General features: G+C 50.6%; 1 protein-coding gene across 1 annotated transcript in view; it reads left to right on the forward strand.

Moving 5' to 3' along the window:
• Positions 1 to 22,987, forward strand: part of LOC144951370 (CLIP-associating protein 1-like) — an 80,754-nt gene that overhangs the window by 30,844 nt on the left and 26,923 nt on the right. Inside the window, exons 11-26 of the mRNA XM_078881599.1 lie at positions 198 to 343; positions 1,099 to 1,234; positions 2,338 to 2,408; positions 4,609 to 4,668; positions 6,308 to 6,385; positions 7,663 to 7,821; positions 9,961 to 10,019; positions 11,452 to 11,622; positions 13,288 to 13,389; positions 13,855 to 14,040; positions 14,807 to 14,905; positions 16,216 to 16,278; positions 17,481 to 17,590; positions 18,904 to 18,927; positions 21,017 to 21,291; positions 21,640 to 21,703. Coding sequence (XP_078737725.1) covers positions 198 to 343; positions 1,099 to 1,234; positions 2,338 to 2,408; positions 4,609 to 4,668; positions 6,308 to 6,385; positions 7,663 to 7,821; positions 9,961 to 10,019; positions 11,452 to 11,622; positions 13,288 to 13,389; positions 13,855 to 14,040; positions 14,807 to 14,905; positions 16,216 to 16,278; positions 17,481 to 17,590; positions 18,904 to 18,927; positions 21,017 to 21,291; positions 21,640 to 21,703 — 1,803 coding nt within the window. The remainder of the gene's footprint in view (positions 1 to 197; positions 344 to 1,098; positions 1,235 to 2,337; positions 2,409 to 4,608; positions 4,669 to 6,307; positions 6,386 to 7,662; positions 7,822 to 9,960; positions 10,020 to 11,451; positions 11,623 to 13,287; positions 13,390 to 13,854; positions 14,041 to 14,806; positions 14,906 to 16,215; positions 16,279 to 17,480; positions 17,591 to 18,903; positions 18,928 to 21,016; positions 21,292 to 21,639; positions 21,704 to 22,987) is intronic.

The raw sequence follows: 22,987 nt of genomic DNA on the forward strand, positions 1-22,987 counted from the left end.
CCTGATGGTGGACACTGCCACGGTGGACACTTTTTAACGGTGGACACTTGTAACAATTTCCAACATAGCTAGTTACTACGGTGCCCAGACCTCCCCTTTCGGCCCATGGGCCAGAAACCAGGACCCCCCTCTCTGTCCCGCGCGAATCGCCCCCCCCCCCATCCCTCGCGTGTCGTTCCGTGTCGTTTTGCGCGCAGCTGAAGAAGCTGCGGGGCTTGCTGCTGGCGGGAGCGGCAGAGCAGGACTCCTTCCCCGGCCACCTGCGTCTGCTGGAGCCGGCGTTCAAGCTGTCGGCCAAAGACCTGCGCTCGCAGGTGGTGCGGGAGGCCTGCATCACGCTCGGGTACGGCTCTATTCACCCGCCCGCCCGCCCCCCCGTACGTCCGTCCGTCTGTGCTGCCACCGTCGTCGCCTCCCCGTTTTTTGCCAGACGCAAAATCCCCCCCTCTCCTCCCTCTCCCCCCCCCGCTTGCAATTTTTGGGTTGAATTGCGTTGGCCAGCGCCGTTGTGGAGAGTTATTTTGTATCGTTTTCTGCGTCGAGCTTGGATCGTAAAGATAGAGAGGGTCACCTCCTTGTAAATATCTGGCAGTTCGCCGCCCACTGATCCAAGCAAGTCTGAGTCTGCTGATGAGACGCTCATCCTCGACGCCGGTCCAGAGTTTTGCTTGTGCCGAATCAATGCCGTGGGGTTGATAGGGTTGTGTAAAAACACGACACTCTTGATTGTTATCCTAAAGAAAGGAGGTCCCTGCCTGTGAACATCTCGAGTTTTGCTTGTCCTGAATCAATGCTGCTGGATTTATGCACACACAGAAGGCCACAGGGGCTGATGGGTCATCTAATCGGATCAATGAAGGATGTTTATTGTCGACTTATCCATCTCCCCATTGTGTTCACTGTTTCGTATGATGCCGACCACCCATGACTAGCCTTCATCGGTGTTGCTCGCTAACAGCAATTGGCCCAACCGTCTGTTCAGGCTATACATGCGATCTTCGTCTTTAAATGTGTATCCCGTGTCCTTTTCATTGGCTTGTTCCGCGCGTGCAATGCACTGTTGTAACGAGGATGCAATCGCGGCTGGCGCGTGATCAGGTACTTCTCAACCGTGCTGGGCAACCGGTTCGATCACTGTGCCGAGACTCTCATGCCCACGCTCTTCAACCTGGTGCCCAACAGCGCCAAGGTCATGGCTACCTCCGGGGTGGCTGCCATCCGCCTCATCATACGCGTGAGTGCCCTTGAACGGGAAGGGTGTTACAGGCTCTGTGGTCTTTACAGTAAAGTCACGTAGGTAAAAAATCTAATGAAATGAATGAAAACAACTAAATTAAATCAGTGATTTAGTTTGAATTACATCGGTGACAAATAAATTGAATCAGTGATTTCATTTAGTTGTTTTCATTTATTTTATTTTATTTTTTTACCTACGTGACTTTACCGAAACAACCAAAGAGTATGAATCCTTGCAGTCACGAAAGCTTCAAATCTACAAGGGTTTAACAGTTGAGTGCGTGTAGGAATGTAACAGGAGGTTTGTGGGTTCGATCCCGACCCTGCGAGATGTTAACTACCTCGCCTGGTATACAGGCGGTCGCGGGTTCCATCCCGACCCTGTGGGATGTTAACTACCTCGCCTGGTATACAGGAGGTTGTGGGTTCGATTCCGACCCTGCGGGATGTTAACTACCTCGCCTGGTATACAGGAGGTTTGTGGGTTCGATCCTGACCCTGCGAGATGTTAACTACCTCACCTGGTATACAGGCGGTCGTGGATTCGATCCCGACCCTGACGCCTGTATAACTGTAGATTTGCAAGTTCTCCCCGTGGTCGCGTGGGTTTTTCTCCGGGCCCTCCGCTTAATCCCTCCACATTTGGAATCGGCGTCGCGCGTTGAGATCGTTTAAGGGCGCTATAAACTTGCACGTGATGATACGCCGCTTCGCCGAGCAGTCATTGGTGAGCTCGTAAGCTGTCTATACAATGTCTATGCGCCGCTTCTCGGTGGCAGCCCCAACAGTCTGGAACGATATCCCTCTGCACATTCGCAGCATCACCTCAATCGCCTCTTTCAAGAGAGACTTAAAAACTCACCTCTACAACCCACGTGTTTTCGAGCGACTCTGAGCTTGGCTCCGCGCCTCTGAGTTGCGGCCACTACGTCTGCAAATTTGCGCGCGTTACAAATTGAACTATTATTATTATTATTATAGACAGCTAGGTCGCCTCTGAAAAGGAGTGGCACAGCAGCTCAGTGAGAAGGGGGTTGGGGGGCTTTACCTGGTGAGCAAATTTCGTTGGAGAACATTCGCCTCCTTGTGATCTCCCGACAGCATACGCACACGGCGCGGCTCATCCCACTCATCACCAGCAACTGTTCTTCCAAGTCTGTGGCCGTTCGACGGTGAGCTTTTCCTCTGCCGCCCTCCGACGCCGTCGCCACCGCCACGTGGTTCCTGCCTGGCCGCGCCGTGCAGATGCCGGACGCAGGCTGGCTGAGGACATTGTCCGTTCGATTTTAGTTTTTTGCCGCGTGGAGAGGCAGAGGCCCAGCGGTCCGGTTGTGTGTTTGTCGAACTTTTGAGTCAAGTTCAAGTTAGGTATAGCCCTGTGAGCCATTCGGCTCTTGAATCGGGTGCAACCGCAACAATCAAAAAACAAAAACATGAACATAAAACATCTTAAAGTGAATATGTGACTAAGTGCAAACAGAAAATCCAAGAAAAGACAGCAAAAATATTGCAGAAAAAACACCGTGCACCAACGCTGTGTGCAAAAATCCCAGTGGGATGCAAGTCAAACAACAACATGTCTGATGGCAAAGTAGTGCAATGTGTACATCGCATGCTTTCTCGGTGGATTGTGGGAATCCTCTTCTTTCGTATGGATTGATGTAGATCGGTGGTTCTTAACCTTTTTGGAGGTACCGAACCCCACCAGTTTCATATGCGCATTCACCGAACCCTTCTTAATTGGAAAAATTAAATATGATTTTTTCAAATTCAAAACATAGGTATATGTTTTACTGGTGCACAATCATATGAGTCGGGTGTGTGTCTTGACCTCCGCCGAACCCCTGAGACTGACTCACCGAACCCCTGGGGTTCGATCGAACCCAGGTTAAGAACCACTGATGTAGATGCAGAGCAACAAAGGCAATTTCACATTCAGGTGGTCAATCCCAGACACAGCCGCGTCAGGGGCAGTGTATCGCTGTTACGTCTCCATGGTATTTGTGGATCGGGCATTGCGTCGCTATGTATTGTACGGTCTGTTCTGGACGACCACAGTCGCACACTGGAGAGTTTTCCATTTGGGCATCGGGTACGCTCATCTGCGATGGTTTGTGCATTGGATGCGGTTTAGGGTGGACCATGAGCTTCGGGGCAGATAAAAACCGGGCATCTTCTGCGTGGGGAATAATGAATGTGCGCGTAGATAGTTAAATAAATACCGCGGCATGGTTGTGTTTATTTACCAAAACAACACTAACCTCGAGCTGCATTAGCCCGCTTTTGTGTTTAGCAGCGTTTGTTTGGGCCTGTTTGGAAAATGCCGTTGGGTTGCCAGGTGTTCTCGGCAAGACCGCTCCACGAATACATTGGGGTGGGGGGCTTGGACAATGCGTTACAGCGGCATTGTGTAAAATATACACAATGGCCCTTTCCTGGTGAATTAATAACATAGATGCGCTGAGGCCCAGTGAGGGCTTTTTATGTTAAAACACCGTTTGTTAATGTAACACGTAGTAGGCTTTCCCGACCAATATCCATAATAGAGGTTTTGTTGGGTTGGATGGTGTAAATATAAAAGCCTCGTTAAACCCACCACCATCCGACACAGCCAATTAGTAAGGTTTGTCACGTAAACAGAAAATGGCCAATTCGTTACTATTGCAGCCGGAGGACCCCAGAGCGTAGCCAGAGTAGTGTATCTAGGCTGTGTACCTAGGCTGTAACAGAGTATCAGGACTGTTGGAGTGTTGTATTGTAATAAAGAAGTTACCTCTACAAGTGTCTCCAGAACCCATTACACTAGTACAGCACCACCGGTTGTGTGTTGGAGAGCAAACCCACAACTCGAATTGTAGATGTAGGATTACGTGACGAACCACGCCAATTGGCTGTGTCGGGTGGTGGCGTGTTTAACGACACATTTACAAGATCTAACCCGAAAAAAAACCTCTGCTATGGACCATTTGTTAACACTACACTAACAGTCTGACTCCGACCACCCTTGCACGACGATATTTGTGTTTGCTACTCCGCAAATACTGGAGGAAGTCCACAACTCTTCCTATCACTGTGTGGATCAGAAGTTCACTGGAAGGGATCTCGGAGGGTAGTTCTCCGACATCCACTTCCGTAGCCCCGTTCCATGACGCGTCGCTGCGCGAGGGTTCCCAATGGATAACCTCGTCTCGAGACGTTGACACCGATAGCCACGGTCGGGATAAAAGAGCAACGAGATTTCTCGTCGTGTTGATTCGTTACGTGAAAATGTAATTCCATGCAAATGCATCGAAGAGGGCTCGTAAGCTGTCATTTCCGTTTGATTTCTTCGGTTGTGACTCGGTGTGATCTGTTGTGGTTTGTTTCGTAAAGGAGATGTTTTGAGTTCATGGACCTGTTGCTACAAGTCTGGCAGATCAGCTCACTTGAGCGGTAAGTCTTTATGAAAGTTTGCCCGATGATTTATAGTCGGGAGGCCACGTTTGGATTGCTCATGTCATTTGGCTCGTTCAACGTTTCTCTAACTCTGGATCGCCATGCCATAATACCTTTGCTGATCTCGTCAAGAAGCATGAAGCATCACGCGAAGTCCGGTCATCCTCGCAGCGCCGCCTTTTGGCTCACCATCGAACAAAGTCGGTCACCGCATGGCGCAATTTCAGATGCGGCCGTCTGGAACGCTCTTCCGATATTAGGAAGCCACTTTGAAATCATCTAGATTGAAAATAATGTATTTTTACTGATTTTTGTGTTTAGTTTGTTGTCCTTCCCTTGCATCTCCAATTAGCACGGTTGGCTTCGTACGGTGCGAAAGAATTTCAACATAAATATCTGTAATACTGGTAGAAACCACCTGGTTCCACCAGCCCACAGGGGATTATTGTGTCCATCCGTCCGTTGTGCATCCAAAAATGGGAGGGGTAGGGCTGGCTGTAGAGGGGAGGGTGGGGAGGGGCTGGGTGGGGATGGTGGGGAGGGGCTGGGTGGGGAGGGCTGGTCACCCCGTGGTGCCCTTATAAAACTCAACGTTTGACCTACTCACGCCGGCTTGTGCCCGCCCTCACAGTCGGGCATATTTGCGGAATACACCACGCCGCCGTTGACCCTGGCCATTGACCGAGCAACCCAACGTTCCTACCAGCTCTCTCCGCAGGAATGTGTTTTTCTGCTCTAATGAGCATTGACGCAATGTTGCTCATCTTCCGTTTACAGCCCTGTAAACCGGTGGTGGAAATTCCGCATTTTTACGGCGCTGGCACACCTAATCGTGGGAACAACCACTGTTGACTTCCACGCAAAGTGGTACTCATTTTATCGACACCCCAGAGGCGTGATTGTGCGCGAGTCAGCGGCCAACCAGGATTGTGAACTCGCAAACCTTGCGATTGTGAGCCGCTTGCTCTACCGCTGAGCCAAGTGGCCGTGCTGACATATAGAGAGGCACTGCTCGTGTGTTTTGCACGCACACGCGTGCAGCCCTTTCTACTATCCACTGCCGGATGAAGGCCTGCCCCACGCCGCTCACTGCGGGGTTGGCGAGTTTCTTGTTACCCTTATCGTCGCCGATTAAATACTTGATAATTGTTTTTTTACACTCTTATCTGGCAACAAAACTGACACCTTTTTTACAAGGAGTCATGTTTGCATAGACCACTACCGCAGTCATAATGCAAACAGAGAACATAACTCTGATAATGTATGCACTGTCCTTGAAGTTGATTGGTCATCTGGTCCAACCCATGTGAGGCTAGGCTCTAAGGAAAGCTGTCTCGGGTGTGGACCAATCAACTTCAAGGACAGTGCATACATTATCAGAGATATGTTCTCTGTTTGCATTATGACTGCAGGTATTGTGGTCTATGCAAACATGACTCCTCGTAAAAAAGGTGTCAGTTTTGTTGCCAGATAAAAGGGTAAAAAAACAATTATCATATTTTTTACTGGCAAATGAGGTACCAATGGTGATTAAATACTTGCGAGGACGAGTGAGCACGCGCGCCGGGGAGGCCCCGCGTAAAACCCGAGCGTATTTTTCTTACCCTTCCCCCCCCCCTCCTCTGTTTTCCACCAGGCATGTCACGGTGCTGTCGGACACCATAAAGAAGGGCATGCACGACGCTGATGCTGATTCCAGGGCGGAGGCCAGGAAGTAAGTTTGGACTGTGCGGAACGGGCAAACGAGGGCGTCGCTTGGCGCGTGATCGGTCCAGCGTCGTCGGCGATGCCCTGGGGTTACGATGCGGTCACGGCTGGCTGATCGTCTGGATCAGAAGTCAAGAGACGCGGCCTTCGGACCACTGAGATCCTGGGTTCGAATGCCAACGCAACCCACGGCTGCGGCTAAAGCCGGGTTCTGAAGTGTTTTTTTTTTGCTAGTGTGTCGGTCTCGTCTTTGGCCACCGACGATTGCGCGCAAGATAAGGAAAAGGCAACTCGGGACGAGAATGGGCCACAGTCGGTCATTGTGAGAGAAAAGAGTGTTAAGGCTGGACTCGACACGATGTCAGTGAGAAGCAGGAGGTCGTTTCAGACGACAGAGACAGCAGCAAAGAAAGAAGATTGAGCAGAGGTCAACGAGAGAGGTTACGACAGAGTCCTCGGTTGTTGAACGGGTGGGCATGTAGCCGTACGTTTATTCACCTACTAACACGTCGGTTTCTGCTGCCTGTGTTACGATCCACAGTCGATTATTTTTGGTTAGGCCACGCATCGCCTGACCTAACCCAAAATCAACTATGAAAATTCATCAATAAGCAGGAGATCTGCAATGTAGAAGGGCCATTACTGTCAACTTTTATCTATATATTTTTGGTCATTCAAGGGTTAGGGTTATTGACAAATGTTATCATTGTCAACAAAACATTTCTTTAGTGCGTGTGTTGAATGCACATTGTAGATTCTGGTAAATACAAATATGGAGCTTCCCACCACATTCACTTGCAATGGCTGTGGCCAGGTTTGCTACTCAAGAATGTGCCTACTAAGTCATTATTGGCGCTCCAAACCCCACAGCCGAACTCGTAAGGCGGAAAATAATTGCCTCCCGAGACACACAGGCCTATATATACAGTAAAACCTTGGATTGCGAGCATAATTCGTTCCGGAAACGTGCTTGTAATCCAAAGCACTCGTACATCAGTTGTGATCACGTGACGCTCGGCAGACAAAGCGTGTACACGTACTGCTCGTATTGCAAGACCTCGCTCGTTTATCAAATTAATATTTATTTACAACTTTTGCTCGTCTTGCAAAACACTCGCAGACCAAGTTACTCGCAATCCAAGGCTTTACTGTAGTTCATTAAAAAAAACATCAGATTCTGCGAAGGACGAACGGCTCGTACCGAGTCGGCGTTCGTCGTGACGCTCGGTTCACGTGTACAAAGGCCCAGACGTTAACCGAGTTGACGGTTCTGTTGCGCGACAGGGCGTACTGGGGCTTCCGGACTCACTTCCCCTCCGAGTCCGATGCCCTCTACACGGCGCTGGAGCCCAAGTACCAGAAGTTGCTGAGCGGCACTCAGCTGCAAAGCTCCTCCAACTCCCACTTCGACCGCTCCGCGTCCAGCTCGCAGGAGAGCCTCACGTGAGTGAGGTGCACGCGAGGTCGTGGGTTCGCACCCGACCCCTGACGACGCCTGTGCAATTGGAGTTTTGCGCTGTCTCTCTCGGTCTCTCTCTCCCCGTGGTCGCGTGGATTTTTCTCCGGCCGCTTGAAGCAGGTTAAGAATATCGCCGTCGCGCACGCACGGATTGAGTTGCACCTTTTGACGTGCGCGCTTGTCCTCGGGGAAGGAATAAAATCGTCAGCACGGAAGCCAAACGGCATCTGTCGGGGCTAATGCAGTATTTGCGAAAACAGTTGTCCTTAAATTTCGATTTAAAGCTTTCGTGACTGCAGGGATTCACCTTCTTGGTTCTTTCGGTAAAGTCACGCAGAATGGAAATAATAAAATAACAAAAATAAAACATAATAATATAATTCTCACGACGTATCGGCCACAATGCAAGCAGCCGTCCTCAGGTGGAGAACAGGTCTGTCGAGAAGGCAGAGTCTGAATGACACGCCCCAGGCTTGGAGCGTCTATTTAAGCTGGGATGGAGGGGGGAAGAGCACCTTGACAAAATAATTTGCATATCAATAGGAATTTAGCATATTTATGGGAAATGCAGATATGCGATTAGTACTACTTGTGAAATGCGTAGGAGGTTTGGCGGGGGGTTTAAAGTCATTATGCCCGTGCATTATGCAGGATTACCGTGGATTGTCCTTTTTGGTTTGGCATGTGTCCCCAAGTTCGCCAACGGTGGCGAGCTGTTAACTACCTCGCCTGGTATACAAGAGGTCATGGGTTCAATCCTTACCACTGACAACGCCTGAATATTTGGAGTTTGCCTTCTCTCTCCCTCTCTTCCCATGGTCACGTGGATTTATCTCTGGGTTCCTCCGGTTTTTCCCCCTCCACATTTTCAAATCAACGTGCGTTTAAAGTGTTTGGCTGCTACTGTAAATTTACACCTGATAAGTCACTTTGTTGAGCTCTCATTTGTGATAGCCAGATCACTTCTGAAAAAGAACTATTTCGCTCAGTGGGCCTTACGTGGCAAAATAAAAAATTATTGCACCATCTTCTTGGTTCTTTCGGTAAAGTCACGTAGAATGGAAATAATAAAATAATAAAAATAAAACATAATCAAATTATTCTCACGACGTTTCGGCCACAACGCAAGCAGCCGTCCTCAGGTGAAGACCAGGTCTGTCATGGAGACAGCATCTGCACCAGTTTAATTTTAGTTTGAAGTGGTTTGGCACGGCTCCGTTTCGCGTTCGTACAAAATTAAAAACGGTTGAATTTGCAGTTAAATCTGGGGGGTAGGGGGGCTGTAGGGGGGGGGGGGGGGGTGGAGGAGGAGGGCTGTGGCTATTGGAGGAGGGAAAAAAAGATTACCTCCGTCCCCATGTGTGCCGCTAGATGGGAGGTGATGGGTGTGGCCTGACGACATCATGGGCATCATCAGCCTGGGGTGTGTGGGGTTTTTTTTGGCGAGTTTCTCTCCTTCGGGAGGCAGAATGCGTGGGGGCGGCCGAGTTGACTCATAGTCCTAATCGACCCGTCATCCCAGCTCTAAGTGTCCAGCTGGAATGTGCGTTCTACATGTGGTGTGGGGAGCGGCGGTGCAGCGGTTAGCGCGCTGCGCTACGAACACGCCGGCGACCCGAGTTCGATTGCCGCTCACGGCCACCAACACCAGCGACGGTTATCTGATCCGGTGCCGGGCCTTCCCTAGGTTGACTCGGCCGCAAAACAAGTACCTGGTACGATGTGTAAACATGGGGAGACAAAGGCGGCCGGGTGTGATGCTGGTGCTCGATAACGGCACTTGCCCCAACATTCTGTTGAGGCTACAGGAGGGGGGGGGTCCTTTATCTTGGTCTTTGATGATTGCATGGTGTGGTGTGCGTTTTGTTCCCGGACGTGGTGCTGGTACCTGCCAATGGCACTTGCCCTAACAGTCTGTTGAGGCTATAGGAGGGGGGCTGTCCTTTATCTTTGTGTTTGATAAATGCATGGTGTGGCGTGCGTTTTGTTCCCGGACGTGGTGCTGGTACCTGCCAATGGCACTTGCCCCAACAGTCTGTTGAGGCTATTGGAGGGGGATCCTTCGTCTTTGCCTTTGATAATTGCGTAAGGTGGCGCGTGTGGTGTGCGTTTTGTTCCTGCAGGAGGGTGGTGATGCCCAAGCGCGTCCCCGTTCGGCAAGCCGACGTCCCGGCATCACAAGGTGCATCTCTCGCGAGCGTCGACCGAGGTCGAAAGCATTCGTACATCCGCTGCGTTTGTCCCTCGGCCCACGTCCGTCCGTCCGTCCGTGTGTCTGTCCTTCCGTTTGTCTCAATGTCTACCTTGTGCACGGTGAGCGCCCAGTCACGCTTTCGTTTCTTTTCCCTGCTTGATCCCCTTGACTGGAACCAACTTCCGCTGGAGTACACCTTTGCATTTTTTTTTTTTCGATTTAAAGCTTTCGTGACTGCAGGGATTCATCTTCTTGGTTCTTTCGGTAAAGTCACGTAGAAGGGAAGTAATAAAATAATAAAAATAAAACACAATAAAATAATTCTCACGACGTTTCGGCCACAACGGCTGCTTGCGTTTTGGCCGAAACGTCGTGAGAATTATTTTATTGTGTTTTATTTTTATTATTTTATTACTTCCCTTCTACGTGACTTTACCGAAAGAACCAAGAAGATGCACCTTAGCAATCATCTTTACTATAACTTCCCAATCTCTCCTTCCCTGCCCATCCTGTTGCTACTGCTACTCCCTGCCCTACGCCCTCCAGCTACGACCAGGCCTACCCCAAACCCTATCACGACCCCTATAACTACCCCTATCACTACCCTATAACTACCCCAACCCTGATCATTACGCCGATCGCTACCCCAACTCCTATCACTACCCCCATCACTACCCCAAGCCCTATCACTACCCCAAGCCCTATCACTACCCCAACACCTATCACTACACCTATAACTACCCCAACACCTATCACTACCCCTATAACTAACCCCAACCCCTATCACTACCCCTATCACTACCCCTAACACTACCCCAACTCTTATCACTACCCCCATGACTACCCCAACCCCTATCACTACCCTTATCACTACCCCTATCACTCACTACCCTTATCGCTACCCCTATCACTCCTATCACTCCCCCTATCACTACCCCAACCCCTCCTTAACCACTCCCACCTTTCCTCCTGTCACCGCAACTGCACCACGACTCTTAATAACAAGCCCGCTCCCTCTTTTAACCACTTATCACCTTCTTCTTGGTTCTTTCGCTAAAGTCACGTAGAAGGGAAATAATTAAATAATAAAAATAAGACGCTGTCTTTCCAACCGACCTGTTCTTCACCTGAGGACGGCTGCTTGCGTTGTGGCCGAAACGTCGTAAGGATTGTATTTTATGAATTTTTTTTATTTTATTATTTCCCTTTTACGTGACTTTACCGAAAGAACCAAGGAGATGAATCCCTGCTGCAGTCACGAAAGCCTTAAGCCACTTATCACCTTGCGTGCAACTTGACGATCGTTGTGACGCGCCTTGGGACTAAGGCGCTGTATCAATCCGTGCGGGACACGGTGAGGTTCCCGCGCCGAGCGTAAAGTTTGACGCCGACCCTCTCCTCGCCACGTGCCGTGGCCCAGCCGGATCAGCTTCGGCGGCGAGGCGGCGGTCGTCGGCGGTGGCGGCGGCGGCGACGCCGGGATCCGGCCTGCACCGCTCACGCAGCGACATGGACGTGAACGCCGCAGCCTGCGCCTCGTCGCGCAAGACCTTCGCTGTGCCGGCACCCGTCTCCTCCTCCGCCACGCTCGGTCGGTCCGCCGTTCTTACGCGGTCGCACGTCTTGGGGCGCGCGTGCGAAGGGAGGTCGGACATCCGTGCGGCGCTCCTTCGCTGGCCGTGCGCGACGGGTTTAGTGAATTCCTTGCGCCTCTTCTTGATTCTTTCGGTAAAGTCACGTAGAAGGGAAATAATAAAATGATAAAAATAAAACATAGTAAAATAATTCTCACGACGTTTCGGCCACAACGCAAGCAGCCGTCCTCAGGTGGAGAACAGGTCTGTCGAGAAGACAGAGTCTGAATGACACACCCCAGGCTTGGAGCGTATATTTAAGCTGGGATGGAGGGGGGAAGAGCGCCTTGACAAAATAATTTGCATATCAAGAGAAATTTAGCATATTTATGGGAAATGCAGATATGCGATTGGTACTACTTGTGAAATGCGTAGGAGGTTTGGCGAGGGGTTTAAAGTCATGTCATGCTCGTGCATTATGCACGGGCATACCAGCTCTGAACTTCCAAACATTGTTTTAGCGCGGGGTGCCTCCGTTGGCCTCGCGGGCCGTATGTTTAAATATATGTAACGGTAATAATAATGAACGGCCCCTTCTGTGCTTACATCGAAAAAGTGCCTCTGCAGTTGCAATGTTGTCTCGTTTGTATCGGCGTTTTACAACTCTCCGTTGCATTACTGGCAATGCGGGAGGATGTTTTTGTTCTATTATCTATGTAGGTCCTTCTCCCGCACCTCCGAATAGTTACACTTCTGTTAAGTATATTCTTGGTTTTTTGGGTAAAGTCACGTAGACGCTGTCTTTCCGACAGACCTGTTCTTCACCTGAGGGACGGCTGCTTGCGTTGTGGCCGAAACGTCGTGATTTTTTTAAATCCTTTATATTAAGTTTGCGTGCTTGCTTGCTTGCTTGCGTGCTTGCTTGCTTGCTTAGGACCGTGCACATCTTTCGGTCGTTTTTTAACCCACTTCCCGTGATCCAATCGAGCTGACATTTTCCACACAGACTCGTTGTGCCAGACAATTATTGTTCGTGAAAAAAAATTCCCCAAATTTTACACTTTTTAGGCAAAAAAATTGTATTTTACATATATTCAAATAGAACGCATTCATGGCTTTAGCTGAACGTCAGAGTGTAAGAGCCCAGAGCGTAACCCCTCCACAGGCCGTGGCGGAGTAGCGCAGTTGGTAGCGCCCTCGCTTCCCATGCCAAAGGTCGCGGGATCGATCCCCGCGTCCTCCACAGGCGAATATATTTTTAAATCCTTTATATTAAGTTCGCTGCCACGCTTATAAAGGATTTATAGTGAAAAACTTTGTTTTTACGGGTTCTACTTATTTTTACTTTTATTAATTAAAAATTTTTCCCTACGTGACTTTTCCGAAAAAACCTAAGAATATGAACGGCCCCTTGTTAAGATGGCTGGCCTCCGCACGCGCCGTTTCGGTCGTGAGTGTTGCTTCACCATACTTCACGTTTGCCGAGAGCAATTTGGTGATGGGGCGGCGGGCGGGGTGGGGGGGGGACAGTCAACGACGGTTGAGATGTCGTAAACCGAAGGAAGGTGTGATCGTGTGGGTGCGCTGTACCGTCGCGCCACCGCCGCACGGCACGGTGGGCGGCAATTGAAAACGCGGCGACATGACGTGCGTGCGCGCGCGTTCCCTTTCCGATCGTCCAGGCCGCGTGCGGTCGCGACCTTCGACCTGCGGGGCCATGAGCAGCCCGGCGACCCCCACGGACGCGCGGGGGCGGACGCGCGCCAAGGTGTCCCAGTCACAGCGTGAGTCTCTTTCAGCGCCGGGTGTACGCACCGCACCGGGTGGACGACGTCGGTGGGTGGGCGTCAAGCCGAGGGCACAAAGCACCTGCCGGAGATTTTCTCATCGTCAAGTTGGAGTCCAAGTGGTTTCCTGCTCGTATGGGCATTGAAGCGTTGCTGCAGATTTGCCGTTCACAGAACTTAACCAGCGGTGTCAAATCCACATTTCAATATTGATCTGAATCAGAATTATTTCTTTAGACTGGAGGAATCTGATGAGCCATGAAGCTCTTTTTCACAGTTGGCCAGTATGGACGGGTCACCGAGTTACAACATCAAACAATACAAAAAAAACCGATAGGAGTGCACCGTAGAGAAAAGGTAAGCATCGCCAGGGGTCCGGGATCAAACCCACAACCTCCTGCATACCGGTGCGAGGGAGATAACGTTTTTTTGCCGCCCTGCCCTTCGCGTGTTTTGTCGCAGCCGGGAGCCGGTGCGGGTCGCCGGGCCGCGTCACCGGCGCCGTTCGGAGCGCCGCGGACGCCGTGCCGGGCCGGGTGGCGCAGCGAGTGCCCGTGGTGCCGTCACCGGGCACGGCGCGCAAGCAGCACCGCGTGCCACGCAGCCAGGGCGGGAGCCGCGACAGCAGCCCCAGTCGCTCCCTGCGCCGTGAGTCCTCGAGTGGGTTTGGCCACGGAGGCCGCCGTCGTTCAAACATCTGTCGGTGAAAGACGAGTGGACGGTCGTGAAAAAAATGATGTGCAGCAAAGCCTTGGATCGCGAGCATAATTCGTTCCGGAAACGTGTTTGTGATCCAAAGCACTCGTACATCAAAGCACTCGTACATCAGTTGTGATCACGTGACGCTCGGCAGACAAAGCGTATACACATACTGCTCGTATTACAAGACCTCGCTCGTTTATCAAGTTAATATTTATTTGAAAATTTTGCTCGTCTTGCAAAACACTCGCAGACCAAGTTACTCGCAATCCAAGGTTTTACTGTCTATGTTCGTAACTCGCGGATTTGTATTATTTTTGTTTAATTGGCGATTGGTTTCGTGTGCAACGTGGGAGGGACAATAGTTTTTTATTTTTTATTTTGGTGACGAGCACGCAGCGCTGTGATCCAGGAGATGGGAACATTGGTAAGGGATAAGGCCAAGAGATTTTGGAAGGAAACGAAGAGAACAGGGGGGTGGGAGATTGCGGGGATGATATCGGTCGCAAAAATATTCGTCATCGGAGTGGTATTTTTTGTATTTGTAAACGCCTTAATATGTAGAGGACCGCAGAGCTTAGAGGGAAAATGTGGCGCTGGCTCACGGACCCGGCTGCCGCCTTTTCCGCTCGTCTTAGTCCCTCGCACCTCTTGATTCGTGCTGCCATTGTTACATTTATTGTTCCTAAGCTATCGCACCGGTGGTTATTTGCAGTGTCGCGTGGGAGCCGCATCCCACGACCGAGCATGAGCCAGGGCTGCAGTCGGGACAACAGCCGGGACGCCAGCCCCGTGCGGGGATTCTCTGCGCTTGGTGAGTTGCTTTCTGCCCTCGCCCGACCGTGCGGTCCAAGCAAACAAAGACAAAGATCCCCCGTGTAGCCTGTAACAGGCTGTTGAGGCAAGTGCTGTTCGCGAGTAGCACCTGTGAAGGCCGGCACGGCACACGAGGGGGTGGGTATCCAATACTACGTCCGTCCCCCTTTGTCTCCCTCGTGGCAATGAGGCTGAGTCGACCTAGGGGAGGGCCAGGAACGGTTCAGATAACCATAATTGGTGTTGGCCGTGAGCGGGAATCGAACTTGGGTCGCCGGGTTCGTGGTGTCCCGCACTAACCGCTGCACTGCCGCCCCACACACACACACACGGCGGGAAGCTCCTAGGCACTCTCTCTCTTTACTCTTGTCTCTCCTCGGCGTCCGTGAGTTCTGCCGCGGTCAAGAGGTCATCGCCAACTTGAGTAGAGTTGACGATGAGGCTATCCCAACGGGCAGCAGTGAGCCAAAGAGACGGCTGTCCGGTTTCGTCCTCGTTAGTCGGGACAGTTCGTTTATCAACGCTCACCGTTGGCCCTTTCGACCCCGGATGCCAAACACAGAGAGGCCTTTCCTTCGTACGATGGGGACCCCCCCCCCCGCTTCTCCTCCCCCCCACCCCATTGAGCTGGTGGTCTAAACAGTAACACGGCCACACATTCAGCTGTGTCAGGCTGGTGGCGCAGACAAGGCCAAGATCATCGTACGCTCAGTGGTGTGGCCACGTGGCTCGCGTTGACATTGCCGAGCGGGTTGGCTCGCTCGCCGCTTGCTGTCGCAGATGTTCACGGTTCGAATCCGGCGGCCGCCCCCCTGGTTACGAGAGCGGGTTGTCACAGCCGTGGTGTTAGTAGCGCACTACGCGCCGTCTGCTCCGCTCAAGGTGGACGTTAAAGATCGCAAGAGCAGGCCCATCGTGTCCCGGCGTCAGTCCGAAAATAACACCGCATTTTACTCGATACACAGCAGAAATCATCGCCCCCTGTTGTCAAACTAATGCCCCCCCACCCCCCCTCCCCAGGTCACTCTTGCGAATGAAACTCATCCTGGTCTCTTGAGTTCTCACCACCTGGTTAAACAAAAGCAAACTTGAGAACATGGTGGGAAGTTGTGCCTTCATGCTGTCCGCGAATGAGCACGCCTTTGCGAGTGTTGGTATTTCTGTCCCGTACCGCTGTCTGGCGACTGGCACGCCGTCTGATTTCACTTGCCTGGCTCTTTGCTGTTTCTCCAACAATGTCGCTGCCCTGTACCCCTCCTGCTTCCTGTCCTTGCCGGCGTTATTTTAACCAGCACACTCTGCTTGCAGTGTCTCAACGGCACTCTCACTCCACCAGCTCTCTCTTCCCCTCCGACTCACTGCGCAAAACAGGTGACGCGTCGTTAATCCCTTTGCCAGACACTGCTTCACTTTCCACCCGCCTCTTCCCCCACCTCCCCTCCCCCACATCGCTGTCCGTCACTTTCACTTCCCGTTTTCGTGACGCTCGTTGTGTTCAATGGGCAATCGACGATGCCATCGATCGCGGTGGGTTTAAGCCGCGCGCAATGCAGGGGTCGCGCCCTATCCGTCCGTGTGTGAAAAATGATAACGCATATCATTTCGCATGCCGAAATTATATGCAAATCTACATGCAGATTTGTCAGGGTCAAAATTTACCAAAAGTTAATAAATTACGCATAGCAATCATCGCCCCCCCCCACCACCTACTGGCAGGCCAAGTTCTGAGTCATCTTGTGCCGATCTGGAGATCTGCCACTGGGTGTGCCCTTTCAAATGTTTGAGATCAGACGTGATGTAAACGCTCTGCATCGGCAGATAATCTTGCGCTGCTTGTACCGTGATGCTAGATGCACGGCATTGCCATTCCGATCTTGTTCGCGCACCCTTGTTGTTGCGTTGTTTTGTTTACTTTTTTGTGTTGTTGCTGTAACCAGGTTTTTGTAATGTAATGTTACTTGCCGACCCGCGCCCCCCCCCCCCCCCTTACTGGACATCTGTGAAAAAAAATAACTTTCTAGCTCATCCGATTCCTCCAGTTCTCAAGAAACATTCTTGATTCTGAAACTACATGTGCGCCATCGAAAAAGAGCATTTATTGGCCAATGTTTTCTTTTTTTATGACACCTGCGCCAAAGTAAAACCTTCGTGACTGCAGGGATTCATCTTCTTGGTTCTTTCGGTAAAGTCACGTAGAATGGAAATAATAAAATAATAAACATAAAACATTATAAAATATGCAAATTATTTTGTCAAGGCGCTCTTTCCCCCCTCCATCCCAGCTTAAATAGTCGCTCCAAGCCTGGGGTGTGTCATTCAGACTCTGTCTTCTCGACAGACCTGTTCTCCACCTGAGGACGGCTGCTTGCGTTGTGGCCGAAACGTCGTGATAATTTTTTTATTATGTTTTATTTGTATTATTTTATTATTTCCATTCTACGTGACTTTACCGAAAGAACCAAGAAGACAAAATAAAACCCTTAACTAACCCTAAATAAGTTGACCGGAGCGATGCTGACTGCGGAGGTTGCGTGCCTGTCGTGTCCGTGGCGCCCCTCATCGTGTGTGAGCAGTGGCTGACCGGTTTGGGTTGGATCAGGCAGCCTACCTTCCGCCCTCCCTGCACGCCATGCGGGTCCTCAACACCAGCCCGGAGATCGAAGCTGCCTTTGCGGACGCCCTGGTATGTGCCCGCTTTGTTGTATTGTTACGCACGTATGTTGAACTTCTTTTGCACGGTACGTATCCAACAGTGTTGCAGGGAGGGACAACAAACTGAACAGAAAACGTGGTTCTAAAGAAATTCGTTTTCAATTTATATATAAAAGTGTATCGCTCCAGTCGATTCCTAATATTGGAAGGAGGAACGTTCCAGACGGCCGCAGAAGCGCATCTGAAAGCGCGCGATGCAGTGACCGTCTTTGTGCGATGGTTGTTATTAATATTATTTTGGCTGTTGTGTAATTGGCTGTGATTTGCAGCATGAAATATATCGCATAGGATTAACACAATTGCCCACGATATTTGACCAATAAACTGCAGCTTTCCAATCCTTCTTGGAGTTTGATGTCGGCAAAAACGTTTCGGAGCGTGGGGTTTCTTTGCTCCGTTTGGCGAACGGACGCGTGTTCATCCCACTGACACATTGCCGAGCGTACAATTTAAAATAACGATTCGTAATTATAATTGGTTCTTTACCCTTTTATCTGGCAACAAAACTGACACCTTTTTTACAAGGAGTCATGTTTGCATTGACCACAATACCTGTGGTCGGAATGCAAACAAAAAACACGACTCTGATGATGTATGCACTGTCCTTGAAGTTGATTGGTCCACACCCGAGACAGCTTTTCTCAGAGCCTAGTCACACAACTCAAAGACAATGCACCATCTGAGTACCCCGAGCTCTCATACTATGATGGTGCATTTTTTTTGAGTTGTGCGCCTTTTGGCTTCATCTGGTCCAACACCATGTGAGACTAGGCTCTGAGAAAAGCTGTCTCGGGTGTGGACCAATCAATTTCAGGGACAGTGCATACATCATGAGAGTCGTGTTTTTTGTTTGCATTCCGACCGCAGGTATTGTGGTCAATGCAAATATCACTCCTTGTAAAAAAAAAGGTGTCAGTTTTGTTGCCAGATAAAATGGTAAAAAAAACAATGATCGTTTTTTGCTACTGGCAAAGGAGGTTCCAATGGTGATTCGTAATTAGTTTATATTGGGGTTAGCGTCACGTGTGGGTTTAAATGTCAGAACTGCGGATCCCGTCATGCTGAAAAGCGAACTCTGGAGATTACACCCAGCATCATCAGATGTCAGCAAGGCCAAAGTTGGGTGGTGCATTTTATAATCAAGGTGGCTGTGTGTGTGCGTGCATGAGACCAGATCTGTCTACGTTTATTGACCCCCGGGCACACGGCTTGGTGTGCATAATGTGAACGACCTTGCTCTTTCTTCACTGAACCTCTACCTCCCGTTGTGGTTGCTGCGTTCAGCTGTTCAGAGTGTCCATCAGAAAGGTATTGCTCTGGATTCCCTTGGCTTTAAACGTAGCAGCGCGAGGCCATCGTCGTAATCGTGATTGTGCTCTCACATGGTTTGTCTGATGGCAAGAGAACGCGCTCTTCATTCTTTTGCGTGCGCCAACTCGGTGTTTGCATTTACATTCATCGTCATTGTCTTTAGCATCAGCTGTTGTCTCTCAATTTCTGGATGAAAGCCCTCTCACCCTGCCGATGTCACCGGTGCTGAGATGCCAACAATCGGTCTGGCTGATGCCTCCCTAACCAGTGCTATGATGCCAACGATCGGTCTGGCTGATGCCTCCCTAACCAGTGCTATGATGCCAACGATTGGTCTGGCTGATGCCAACCCTAACCAGTGCTATGATGCCAACGATCGGTCTGGCTGATGCCTCCCTAACCAGTGCTATGATGCCAACGATTGGTCTGGCTGATGCCAACCCTAACCAGTGCTATGATGCCAACGATCGGTCTGGCTGATGCCTCCCTAACCAGTGCTATGATGCCAACGATTGGTCTGGCTGATGCCAACCCTAACCAGTGCTATGATGCCAACGATCGGTCTGGCTGATGCCTCCCTAACCAGTGCTATGATGCCAACGATTGGTCTGGCTGATGCCAACCCTAACCAGTGCTATGATGCCAACGATCGGTCTGGCTGATGCCTCCCTAACCAGTGCTATGATGCCAACGATCGGTCTGGCTGATGCCTCCCTAACCAGTGCTATGATGCCAACGATCGGTCTGGCTGATGCCTCCCTAACCAGTGCTATGATGCCAACGATCGGTCTGACTGATGCCAACCCTAACCAGTGCTATGATGCCAACGATCGGTCTGACTGATGCCAACCCTAACCAGTGCTGTGATGCCAACGATCGGTCTGACTGATACCAACTCTAACCAGTGCTGTGATGCCAACGGTTTGTCTGGCTGATGCCACCATTCATCTCTCTCTCTCTTTCGCACCCCGAGCCGATCTCACCGCCGCGGGCCTTTTCTCGGGCACGTTCCCCCTCTCCTTCGGCTGCCACTCCATGGTCGGGTATCCACCGTTGCCCATCGTCCCGTCCGGCCGTGACATGTCCCTGTCCAAGCTCCGCTCGCTTCACTTATCCGAACCCACACCGTAATGTTTGTCGTTTAGCGCTCGTTCCCCAGATCCCACGCGTTCCGCTTTCTTTTCGCTCGGTGAAAATGAGGGCCATGCGTCTCGTCGCACGCTTTTTATTTTTTTGGTGCGCACATTTCAGATGATTTTTTTTGTGTTTTCTTTCTCGGTTTTGGTCATCGTCCGATGTTTCTGACCCGTGCATCACAGCCGGAAAGCCGTGCGCTTGCTCGCCAGCTACAGCTGACGGGCACACATCGGAATCCCGGCTTCGTTCGTGTAATTTAAACTAAACTTTTATTTTATTTTATCAGGCGAGGCCCAACACGTAGGCTTTCGCGACCAATATTATCCATAATAGAGGTTTTTGGGTTAGATCGCGTTATATATATGTGTCCTTAAAACCCGCCATGCCAATCATCTGTTTCAACAAAGCCAATCAGCAAAGTTTGTCACTTAAAAGTAAAAAACATGCCAATACGTTACTAGTTCAGCACACCGTTGTGTTTGAGAGTAAACCTACATCATTTACATTTCAAACCCAAAAACCTCTTACACTGAGCTGCACAGCTCTGTTTCAGAAGCAACCTGGCTATCATAATGATAGCTCAACGCGAAGCGGCTTGTCCTCGTTGGTCCCAATGAGCTTGTTGACCCTGGTTATAAATAAAGGTCACGTACACCTCACACGTGTACACCCAAAAAGCATATAGCCCACAAAAAATCATTAACATACTTGGACGCGTCGGATTAGACGGTCGGTTCCTATGCCAGAAAGTTGGAGGCAACCGGCCTACGGCTCTGGGCTGGCCCGGCAAAAACCGGTACCGTAAATGGGTGACCCGCGTCTTCACGAGGGAGCCGTTTTTTCTTTTTCCCCCCCCCCACCCCCCTCTTGCGATCGCGGCGACGATTTGCTTCCGATCACCTCCACCCCCCGGGGAACTTGAACAACGATCCCTTGTCGGCGGCGGCAGCAGCGGAAGCCGGTTCGGAAGCGCTACGACTACGGCCTCGGCTCGGACGACGACGCCAACAGCGAGACTTCGAGCATGTGCTCGGATCGCTCGTACAGCTCACGCGGCGGCGGCGGCGGTGTGGGCGGCGTCGGCGGCCTGGGCACGGTGCTGGGTGCCCGCCCGGCGGAGGATGTGGCCGAGGTGCTGAACCACTGCGCCAGCCCCAACTGGGCGGAGCGCAAGGAGGGACTCATGGGCCTGCAGAACATCCTCAAGAGCCATCGGCCACTCAGGTGAGAGTGGTGGGGGCAGCAACAACAACAACAACGATTCGGGTGAGAGTGGTGGGGGCAACGACAACAACAACAATTGACTCGGGTGAGAGTGGTAAGGACAGCAACAATGACCCTGGTACCTGAGAGTGGTCAGGACAACAACTATGACAACAACTATGACAACAACAATGACAACAACAATGATAACACAAACTTACGTTAAGGTGCGGATTTTACAATGGATGACCGGGTGACGCATTACCCAGTAACCTTTGCACACTGCTCCGTATTTTTTTTTGTATTTCTCCGGTTCGATGTCTGCTTTACGTTCTCTCGTGCGTTCGTTTCTTTTTTGGGCATTTGCAGTCGAGTCGAGATGAAGAGGCTTTGCGAAATCTTCTCCAGGATGTTCTCAGATCCTCACAGCAAGGTAAACAGTGTCCGGCCTGCTCCATGCGGTTACACGATGGACACGAGCTCTCGGCTCCATCCCTGCGTCTAAGGAGGGTTGCTACAAGGCAACCCGCGATGGCTATGAGATGTTAACTACCTCGCCTGGTATACAGGAGGTCGTGGGTTCAATCTTGGCCCTGATGCCTGCTGTATATTTGGAGTCTGCATGTCTCTTATCATCACGGTGGCTAGCAGATGTTAAATACCTCGCCTGGTATACAGGAGGTCGTGGGTTCAGTCCTGACCCTGACGCCTGCTGCTGTATATTGGGAGTTTGCATGTCTCTCTCTCATCATCATCACGGTGGCTAGGAGATGTTAACTACCTCGCCTGGTATGCAGGAGGTCGTGAGTCCTGACCCTGACGCATGACTGTCTCACCGTGGACGCGTGGATGTTTCTCCGGGTCCTCCGGTTTTTCCCTCCACATTTAGGATCACCATCACGCGTTTGGAGTATTTGTCTGCTTTACACCTGATGATGATAAGCCCACTTTGTTGAGCTGTCGTTTGTGATGGGTCTCTTCCAAAAAACTTGCTGTATAGCTATATTCTTATGTTTTTTCGGTAAAGTCACGTAGGTAAAAAATTAAAATTAATAAAAGTAAAATAAAATAAAAATCACGACGTTTCGGAGGCAACACAAGCTTCCGTCTTCAGGTGGAACCATCACAGCCCGACAGCTGTATCAAGTAAATGAGAGATCACAAAAGATACCACTCCGTATATATAATGGTTGAGGGGGGAAGGGCCAGGAACGGCACACTTTTTATTATTATGGTAAGGTGCGGCGGTGAGGACACAGCAGCGGATGTGAGTGTGAAAGTGATGGGTATTACCTTGTTATCTCGGCATCTCTTGAGGAAGGCCAGCGTCTCGAGAAGCTGTGACTTCTTGTCTCGTCTGTTAAAAACTCTAACAGATAGGTGGAATTCCTCCCCGTAGAGGGCATTAATTCTAGATTTGAAGCTTTCGTGACTACAAGGATTCATATTTTTAGTTTTTTTCGGTAAAGTCACGTAGGTAAAAAATTTAAATTAATAAAAGTTCAATAAAATAAAAATCACGACGTTTCGGAGGCAACACAAGCTTATGGACCTTACCTGTTAATATGATCGCGTGTAAATATGACGGTGGCGCCTTAGGTGGCCAACGCAAACTGACTCGTAATGCACACGCCATCACGACCCTCTCATGCACAGCAGCATGGGTACACTGCCTCTCAATTCCCGAGTGCTGTGGACGCATCGTGGTTGCGTTCGT

This window comes from Lampetra fluviatilis, chromosome 62 (assembly GCF_964198595.1).
Source record: "Lampetra fluviatilis chromosome 62, kcLamFluv1.1, whole genome shotgun sequence".
NCBI lineage: Eukaryota > Metazoa > Chordata > Hyperoartia > Petromyzontiformes > Petromyzontidae > Lampetra > Lampetra fluviatilis.